Source organism: Cololabis saira, chromosome 17, assembly GCF_033807715.1.
Source record: "Cololabis saira isolate AMF1-May2022 chromosome 17, fColSai1.1, whole genome shotgun sequence".
Taxonomy (NCBI): Eukaryota; Metazoa; Chordata; class Actinopteri; order Beloniformes; family Belonidae; genus Cololabis; species Cololabis saira.
This window is the reverse complement of record NC_084603.1, coordinates 11,352,672-11,363,056: the sequence shown is the minus strand read 5'-3', so window position 1 is coordinate 11,363,056 and position 10,385 is coordinate 11,352,672. Positions and strand designations below refer to the sequence as shown.

General features: G+C 39.7%; 1 protein-coding gene across 5 annotated transcripts in view; it reads right to left on the bottom strand.

Moving 5' to 3' along the window:
- Positions 1-6,567: 6,567 nt before the first annotated feature.
- fgfr2 (fibroblast growth factor receptor 2) overlaps positions 6,568-10,385 on the bottom strand; it is a 51,506-nt gene continuing 47,688 nt past the window's right edge. For all 5 annotated transcript variants that reach the window (XM_061744606.1, XM_061744608.1, XM_061744604.1 and 2 more), the window contains one exon: positions 6,568-9,495. In XM_061744606.1, coding sequence (XP_061600590.1) covers positions 9,331-9,495 — 165 coding nt within the window. In that variant the 3' untranslated portion in view covers positions 6,568-9,330. The remainder of the gene's footprint in view (positions 9,496-10,385) is intronic.

Here is a 10,385-nt window from a genome sequence, read left to right as displayed (position 1 = left end):
AAGATTTATGTATATATAATACATTTGTTTTATACATTTGAATATATCTAGTTTACATATGAATTATGTATTAATTGTCTCCAGATTTAGTAATTGTGAATGTTAAATATAATATTCAGATAAAGAAATATTATTTTGAATGCAAGTTCATTTTGAAACCATGCATTGTGCAAACTTAATGAAGTTGATATTGACCTACTTTTAATAAAACATGCCATAATGACAAAGCACCACTTTCCACCAAGATTTCCTTATTTGAATATTATATTAAGCATTGAGCACAAGCATTTTAGTCCATAGTAGCCAGTTATAAAAATATTATATATTTTTTTTTTTTTTTTTTTTTTTTCTAAAAACACCCCCTTTTTTTAAATATGACCAGGGGCCACATAAAAGCTCCTGGCGGGCCGCATGTGGCCCGCGGGCCGCCAATTGAATAGCCCTGCTCTAGACGCTTTCCAGAGATCCAGAACATGAACATAAACATAAACATAAACATAAGGCAGGCAGGCGGAAGCAGCAACGGGATGATCAGAGGGGAGGGGGGGCGTCAGCCAGGGCTGGACTGGGACAAAAAATCGGCCCGGGCATTTTGAGCCTAGACCGGCCCACCAGATATTGATGGAAAGAAAATGAAGCCTATGAATGAAAACAAACGTTCTTGTGACACCGCTTGTACACTGTCTTGTTGGTGTGTATGTTCTTGTTTAATAAACCTAAACCTACACCATCCCCCCCAGTTTCTGAGTAGACCAGAAAACTTGTATGACAAGCCGTTTTAACATTTAATAGCTAGACTGGATATGTGTTGCAGATATCTGTAATTCAATTCTTCCTAGTCAAAAAGAGCATTTCAGATATCTACAATGATATATTAACCAATTTTATCATGAACTCATCATTCTTCAAATAGTATCAATAATATCAATAATAAGCCACGCGCTCTAATGTTGTGACTACTCCAGCCAGAGCTGCCTGGGAGATTTGCGAGGCCCTGTGCGGAATGGCTGGGGGGGGGGCTCGCGCGTGAGCGTAGCGAGCGCGCGCGAAATTTTTTGGGTTTTTCGGGTCGGATCGGGTGTCTATATGTGCAATTTTAACTCTCCAATTATCAAAATACTGGATGCCTTTCCCTGCTTCATCATCATCTCTTGCCTCGACACGGGGCCCCACGGCTGCTTGAGACCCGGTCGGATCGGTGATTTTTGTAACAAATTTATCAAACGAGCCTTTCAGAGGCAATAAGCTCTTCCATTTTCAGTTTTTTTCTTTTTTCAACCCCTGATGGAAATTTCCTGAATCTGTCTCGTTCTCTCGACATTGTGTGACAGTTTGTTCCAACTCCACCCGTCTGGATCAGAGCAGCTTGTGTCTGCGCTTGGTCTGATCGGTTGTATTGAACAACAGACACGCGCATCATTGCACATATATTTATTGATATGCACAGACTAGTACACATTTAGGTCTGTAATGGAACGTGACTGTTGATATTTATAATGGAAAAAAGGAAAAAAAACGAAAAAAAAAAAAAAAAAAAACGGCCCATAGCGCGAGGCCCCTTGGGGCGCGAGGCCCCTTGGGGCGCGAGGCCCCTTGGGGCGCGAGGCCCCTTGGGGCGCGAGGCCCCTTGGGGTCGCACGGTTCGCACACCCCTTGCGGCGGCCCTGACTCCAGCCCATAACAAATCTAACTCATCATAACCAATCGGCCAGTGGTACCAGTTGTTGTCAGGTAAAAAACAAAATCGAATGGGCCGATTTTTTTGGGCCGATTTAAAAAAAAAAAAAAAAAAAAAAAATTTTTTTTTTTTTTTTTTTTTTGGGCCCGGCCCGGCCCAAAATCACCATCGGCCCACCGGGCCCGGTATGCCCGATGGCCAGTCCACCCCTGGCGTCAGCAGCACACAGCAGACATCCATGTAGGCAGGTGGAAGCAGCAACGGGATGACCGGGGATGGGGGGGGTACCGGGACCGCAGGCCAGAACGCAGCTCCCGAGGCTCCGGCCTGCAGACATGCACAAAAGAGAAAAAAGGGGGGCCGGCACAAGAAACTACAGGAACGATGGACAAAAAACGATAGCTATGAGATATTTATAAAAAATAAAAATGGAAATGGAGAAGAGAGAAAGGGAAAAGGAGAGGAGAAGAAGGGTGAGAGGCACCGCCCAGCGGATCATGTCGGTGCCCCCCTGCAGCATAAGCCTATAGCAGCATATCTACCGTGAAGCTATATTTGAGACTAACTATTATAGTCTTGTTCTATAGCTGCGACCATGACTACTGACTCTAACACACTAGAGTTTACACTACCTAGAGATTTACCAACACCAGCTAGAGGTTTACTAAACACTAACTAAAGGCTTTACTAAACAGAAAGGTTTTAAGTTTAGTTTTAAAGGTGGAGGTGGTGTCAGCCTCCTTAACCCAGATTGGAAGTTGGTTCCATAGTAATGGTTCCTGATAGCAGAACGCCCGCCCTCCAAATCTACATTTAGATACTCTAGGAACTACGAGTAAACCTTCACTCTGAGAGCGGAGAGCTCTGCCAGGAACATAAGGCACTATCAGGTCTTGTAAATACTGCGGAGCTGAGCCATTTTGGGCTTTATATGCAAGTAATAAAATTTTAAATTGGATTCTAATTTTACAGGTAGCCAGTGGAGCGACGCTAACACTGGAGAGACGTGGTCCCTCCTGCTGTTTCCTGTCAGTACTCGTGCTGCTGCATTTTGGATCAGCTGGAGCCTATTCAGCAAATTACTTGGACATCCTGCTAATAACACATTACAGTAATCTAGTCTAGAAGATACAAACGCATGAACTAGTTTTTCTGCATCACTCTGCGAGAGGATTTTCTTAATTTTTGCAATATTACGGAGATGGAAAAACGCTATTTTACAAACCTGATTAACATATGGTTTAAACGACAAATCCTGATCGAAAACAACACCAAGGTTTCTCACAGTTGCACTGGAAGCCATCACAACACCATCTAATCCCTTCCTAAGATGCTCTGGACCAAGAATGATAACCTCTGTTTTATCTGAATTTAGAAGCAAGAAATTTCTGGACATCCAGTCCTTGATGTCCCTAAGACATGCCTGAAGTTTAACTAACGGTTCTGTTTCATCCAGCTTCATAGACAAATAGAGCTGCGTATCATCAGCATAACAATGAAAATGTATGCTGTGATTCTGGATTATACTTCCCAATGGCTGCATGTATAAACTGAACAAGAATGACCCTAGCACTGAACCCTGCGGAACACCATAACAAACCCTTTGACTGTTCTGACGAAACCTCATGTACATGAACAAACTGGAACCTGTCAGATAGATATGATTTAAACCAACGTAGAGCTGTCCCTTTAATCCCCACAACATGCTCTAACCTGTGCAGTAAAATGCCATGATCTTAATATTGAACATAGACCAGAGAAAGCAAAGGGGTGCAACAACTGTGGTTACTGATAAACATGGAGGAGCTGTGGTTATGTTTTGCGGTTGCTTCGCTGTTTAAAAAAAAAAAAGATACTATCAAGACATTCTGGACCAAAACGTGCTGCCCAGTGTCAGAAAGCTCGGTCTCAGTAGCAGATCATGTCCTCCAGCAGGATAACGACCAAAAACAAAGAGCTAAAAACACCCAAGAATGGCAACGAACAAAACATTGGACTATTCTGAAGTGGCCTTTCTATAAGCACTGATCTAAGTCCTAACGAATATCCATAGAAAGAGCTGAAATGCAGTCTGGAGTAGAAAACCTTTAAACCTGAGACAACTGGACCAGTTTCTCCACGAGGAGTGGACCAAAATACCAGAAATCTCATTGAGAGATACAGATATCGCTTGATTGCATTGAAAGGTTGTGCAACAAAAAATTAAGTCGAGGGTACCAATTAATATGTCAAAGCCAGTTTTTTTACTGTAATCCTTTTTTTTTTAATGGTTCTGTTGAACCACAATTCAAAGGCAAAGCCTGATTTTCATCAGTCAGTTTTCAGTAAATTATTGTTTATTACTTTTGTCAGTTTTGTTATTTCTTTAATTAACAAATTTGTTCTGATCTCTATTTGGTAATTCTAGAAAAAAGCAGACATGGTGAGATATACATCTTTAAATGAGCAGACTACCACTCTCTTCTCACATGATCGTGAAGCCTTCGGGTAAACTCTCAATCTCACGAATGCTCTCAGTGGCACCTGACGGGTCATGGGGTCAAGGTTCTGAGTGAGTGGAGGAAGCCTGAATCATGATGCTCACCCCACCATACATCACCAATGGGATGATGACTTATTGCTGGTAAGATGTGCCCCGGACTCCAGGTGTGGAAATCGACTCCTACTAGCCTTTGTTAAAGTAATAAGTCTGTGGATTCATTACTTTTCATCCAACTGTGGATATCTGTGTTCAACAAAAATTGTGAAAAATTATAGTTGTTGATAGACAATATTGTATTGTAAATGAATGCAGAAAAATAGTCCAACTCAAGAGGTTTACTCTTTTTTTTTTTTAAACATTAAGTTCAAAATCATTAACTTGTTGTTATGACTTAGTTTCATCAACTGAACTGCTGAAAGGCTTCAGAGTCTGGTCATGTTTTGGGGTAAGATTTGTGCAAAATGACAAACTCTGGCAGTTTCAAACATGTAAAATTGTCGTCTTGAGTTTCTCACATTCTTTTCCCGAAAGTCACTCAAAGCTAACATTTGAGGGTCAGTGGGTTAATCTTCGGGGCATAAGGCAAACACAAGTCCTCCAAGGAAAAACTCATTTAGACCACTGAGTGTGGAGTGTTTTATCACTGCACAGAAGGGAACTCTTTTGCTAGATGAAGAATAAATTAAAGCAGATTAAATAAGGAATACCATTTTTTTTAAATAACCTTTTTACATTTTCGATATGCACATTACATTTTCAAAGAGTTAGCTGTTTTTAGATTTTTTTTTATATGCCTTCATGAAATTCCAGGGCAATAGTAAGGTCATTGTAATGTAAGTAATGTAATGTAATGTAAACAGAGCTGAATGCATCTCAGGATGCAACATGCACGCTATAAGTAATCAGATGAAGTGCCTTTGTGTCATGTAAATGCTGACACATTTCAGAGGTTTTTTGTTGGGGTTTTTTTTGTCAAGAAGAAACAATCTGATCCTCTATTTGGTCTCCATGGAGTTCACCCCTCCCTGTGTGTGCCATCAGTCTCCAACACAATAGACAGTCATTGTGATAAGTCTGCAAAAGTCAGTGTGGATATCCGGCGCCCTTTCTCTCCTTTAATGAGGGGGTATTGCTCTGGTTTATCCTGCCCCTCTTTCTTTTCCAATCCCCCTGCAGCCCTCCATAGGTGCTTTCTTTCCCCTCATTCTATGGAAAGAGGAATGTGTCTGACTTTTCCCTCCAAGCCCTTTTCAGAACCCGGAGACATGAGGGGACACGTCTGCTGGAGGAGGGCTTAGCACTGATGTATGTGTACGTTTATTCAAAACAAGTACAAACCTGGTAAGAGAGGGGTGTACAGGTTTAAGTTGAATGCCTTTTCAGCACATTATCCTCAGTTTACCCTCTAAATAAGATATTGTTGCAATTCTCAGCTTTTCACCACCGGAAGCATGGATCTAAAAGTTTTTTGCACTATCCTGAGGTCTTGATGAAATATCTGGGACATAGTTTGGTCAAAATACCACAGAGAAAAAAATGTAAAGCTTAAAGCAACAAGTTTTATATGTGGACTTAAAAAGAAACTTAAAAAGACTTAAGAAACTTAAAAAGAAAAAGTAGTCTTATTGTGTCCTGCAAACCACCTTCAAAGTATCATGATGTTGCATGATGGGTTGAGTCCAGAGTTATTATCGTTCACGAAAACGAACGAAATAACGAAAACTAGAATTGAAAAAACAATTTCGTTAACTGAACTAAATAAAAACGAAAATTAAAAGACAAAAACGATAACTAACTGAAACTATATTGCATGTTTAGAAAACTAACTAAAACTAACTGAAATTATAGATATAATTTCCTCCGTTTTCGTCCCTGTAAGCCTCTCGGTTTGATCAATTTATTCCGCTCTGGCCGTTTATCTCCAACTGGCAGCTACGGCACCTGAACGCCTCACGGTCCGTGACGTCAAAACTAAAACTAAAACTAATAAAAACTAAACTAAAACTAAGCATTTTTGAAAATATAAAAACTAATAAAAACTAGCAAACCCACACTAAAAATGAATTAAAACTAACTGAATTGAAGGAGAAAAAGACAAAACGAAATAAAACTAAACTAAAATTAAAAATTAAAAACTATTATAACCCTGGTTGAGTCCAAGTAAAGATGGGATATGATGTCACAGAACTCTGAATGACATACTCTCACGCTGCAGCTGCCAAAACCAAGTGATACGGTTGTCATGTCATCAGTTTTGATTCGGCAGTCACCTAAAACTCAAATATATGCTCTCAGACAGGATATTAATGTTTCAACACAATTCTAAAGTAAACATTTGACACTTCCTGTTTTCAGTTTTTAATCAGATGTGTTGACAAATACTAGATACATTTTAATGTGGGATTTATTTTTAGTTTTTTTTACACACGTTATTTATTTTTTACCCTGTAATGTATGTTTCATCAGCATAATTCCCATTTGAAATTATTAAAGTATCATTCAGTTCAACAAAACTGGAACTAGACACTCATGCTCCCCATGAAAATACATTTCACCAACTTTACAAAAGTCATGTTTCATCTAAGATCAACAGCTTCATCTTTGTTTTAGAGTAAATACCTTTAAATACATTCTCATCAACCACCAGACTCTTTGTAGTAAGTGCTAATTAGGAAATAAAGCCGTGCTGCCTGATCCGCAGGGCTGACAGCACAGCTGTCATCTCTTGTTAATACTTTTCATTACATCCATCCATCCTCCATAGCTGCTTTCTGCTGCTCAGGTGTGCAAGGCTGCAGCTTTTACCGGATGACAGGCAGATCACAATGTTGACAGGCTTTTGGTGCATAAACCTGCGACAGTGAAACACTCATACGGAGCATTCATGTGGATTGTGTCACACAGAGCTGTTCTATGACCCGCTGGGCGGTTCTCCCATCCAGGTGGATCCCTCTTAAAGCACAGCCAGATTCATGGCCACCACCAGTCAATCAGACTCGCTAATAGATCAGCTATGATTAACTAACATCGAATCAAGTACATCTGCTACTCACTCTGTTGAATTAAATCTGTTGTGATAAGACAGAAGAGGAAATCAATCAGCTAATCAGAGCATCTCATAGAAGCCTAACAAAGCCTCTTTGGCTGATCAAAGCCAGACAGATCCAGACACAGAGATGCACTATCACGACAATTACTCGTTCCTTTTGCATTAGCAAAATTGCTCTCACTACTAACTTAAATTTAGTGTCTAATTTGATCGGGGGTTTTTACTCTGCTTTCGTGCTGAGCTTGCAGATTTGAGTCTGGACAGTTGAAGGTGAATTTTTAAAACAAGATTACACCACATCTTTATGAAATAAAGAAACACTGCTCATATATGGCGTGCCTGCAGATTTGTTCGATTCGTCTGATCCGACTACAGATACAGAGGACAATCCCACTCCTTACTTACCCCTCCGCACCGACATCAAACGCAAGGCTCAAGAAATATACCTCAAAGAAAGGTGAAGTTGAGTGATAAGAGATTCTTCTGTTGTAGAAAATAAAACACACACAAAAGTCTTTACAACTAAAACAACCCATAAAGTCAGAGATTTGTACAGGAATGGGTTTTTTCAACATTTATTTTGCAAATGTGGCATGAGCACCTGCAAAAAGACATCTCAATGTTGGTCCAGTAGAAAACAAATACTTCTTTTCAGATTTCAATTCTGTAATGTAAAATTTGAGTGTATATTTAGTCTAAAATGTGGAAGCTGGCTGTTATCAGGTATATCCAAATTCGTATGCCTTTTAATAGATATAAATATCCAGAAGGAGTCTTATTTCCTAAAGCATAGCTAACAAAGACTGGATAGAAATGGCATCAACAGCTATATAAGAAAGGGATTAGATGACTATAAAATGTACAGTTTTTCAAATTTAACTTAATATTCACATTCATATATAAAACTTATCAAACCTTGATCTTTCAAACCCTCTAAAAAAAATACATATATATATATATATATATATATATATATATATATATATATATATATATATATATATATATATATATATATATATATATATATATATATATACTTTTTTTCTGTTACTGCTGAAAGACCATTTTAAATTACCTTACATTTAAAGGATTATTTTCATAATATCAGCAACGTTAATGTCCTTTTTTCTGCCATATTGTTTCCACTCTTTGCGATTTAAAATAAGTAAGTCAATAAATTAACATGCTACCTCCCTGAAAGCCAAAACTCAACGGTGTTACTGCGATAAAGTATTAAGTGTGCGTGTGTGTGTGTGTGTCCGTGGGTGTGTGTACTCTTGTCTGCATGTTTAAGTGTGTGTGAGGAGAAATATAGGACACGCTATCTGTTAGCATGCCTGCTTCTTAAAACAGAACGTAGGGTGGGAGGCAGAGGGGTTATTTCCAAGTCCATACAAAAAATAATTCATTGTAAATATATAATATATTTTATACATATTTGAATATATTTACAAATATATCCAGCACTATACATTATACTGTGTTTTCTTTCTCCAGAATAATTGGGGAGATTCGAGAGAACTGAAAAAGAAATGCACCAATATTACAAAATAAACAGGAGAGAGGTTTTTTTATATTTGCTCTCCTCCTAATCCTGTTTTGTTAGTCGAAGCTCTGTCTCTCGGTCCGTTTCCTATTTGTCTTCCCATATTTTGATTTCGGTCCATACATTCCTCCAGGAGCAAACAAGCGTCCTGGAATGCCAGCCACTGCAACTGGATCGCCAAACAAGTCGTGCTGTTGAATCTCCGGGTACAAAGATGAGAACCAAAATGAAAAAGCTGTGTGTTTATGTGAGAGAGGAAGAGGAGGAAGAGGAGGAGGAGTGTCTCCGGGGGGAATTTCAGTTCATCCAGCCGGTAGAAAATAGCTTCTGTAAAGGTCCCTGTCCTCTCTTTTAAGACGTCACATGAGTAAAGTTGCGTGTGTTGTGCGAGTGCATGGCAGTATGAGTGTGTGACAGCAGCACTGCCACTGGCCCGGTCCGCTCTGGGCCCGTTAGTCCAAAGGGGAGCCAGAGCGACGAGGGGGCGGGGAGGTTTCAGGGAAAGTGTCTGTGCTACGTGTCGAGGGATGTTGAGGTCGGGGCGGGTTGGAAGTTGGGGCGGGGGCGGCACCTCATCGTTTGACATTCCCATTTATGTGCTGGTACTTGGGGAGGCAGGGCTCGTCCGGTAAGGGGTCGTGGGAAAAAACGGAGTCGTCACCGGAGGAGCAGGAGCTCCGGGTGTCGGGGAAGCTGGGGGAATACTGCTCTGTCGGGGCACACAGGTCCAGGTACTCCTGCAGAGATGCACACAGAGGAGAGAGAGGGCGAGGTCAGAAATGTTAGAAGAAGACTCACAGGAAGGGGAGGTGGGAAAAAAAATAAAAAAAAGAATACGAAGCGAGAGATGAAACCCAGACAACAAGAACGGGGACTTTCCAGAGGAGGGTGAAGGGGTGAGAGAGAAGAAGATCACCTTTATTATGATATTCATCTAAACCAGGGGTCGGCAACCCGCGGCTCCAGAGCTCCCTGGAGCTTTTTCAAAAATGTTTGACTTTTTTTTTCCTTCCTTCTTTTTTTCTTTTTTTCCTTTTTTTCTTTTTTTCTCTTTTTTCCTTTTTTCTCTTTTTTTTCTTAATTTTTTTCTTCTTTTCTTTCCTTTTTTTCTCTTTTTTTTCTTTTTTTCCTTTTTCTCTTTTTTCTTCCTTTTTCCTTTCCTTTTCAATCTCAACATTTCGACTTTTTTTCTCGAAATTTTGACTTTTTTCTCGACATTTCGACTTTTTTCTCAACTTTTTTCTCGTGATTTGAATTTCAACATTAATCTCGACATTTTGACTTTTTTCTCGAAATTTCGACTTTTTTCTCAACATTTTGACTTTTTTCTTGATATTTCGCCTTTCGCCATTTGCCTTTGTATTTAGGCTTATACATACAAGACTTTTCATTTTTTGCGGCTCCAGACATTTCTTTTTTGTGTTTTTGGTCCAATATGGCTCTTTCAACATTTTGGGTTGCCGACCCCTGGTCTAAACCATACCTAATCATCCTGGGAGGATATATGACCAAAAAAACAACCTTAAACTGGATACTGTATGAAAATATTTGCAGGAATAATAGGTCATAAATTGAATTTTGGTCTGCTAGCGGATCCAGAGGCGCTGGGAGAGGAGAACTGTGCCGC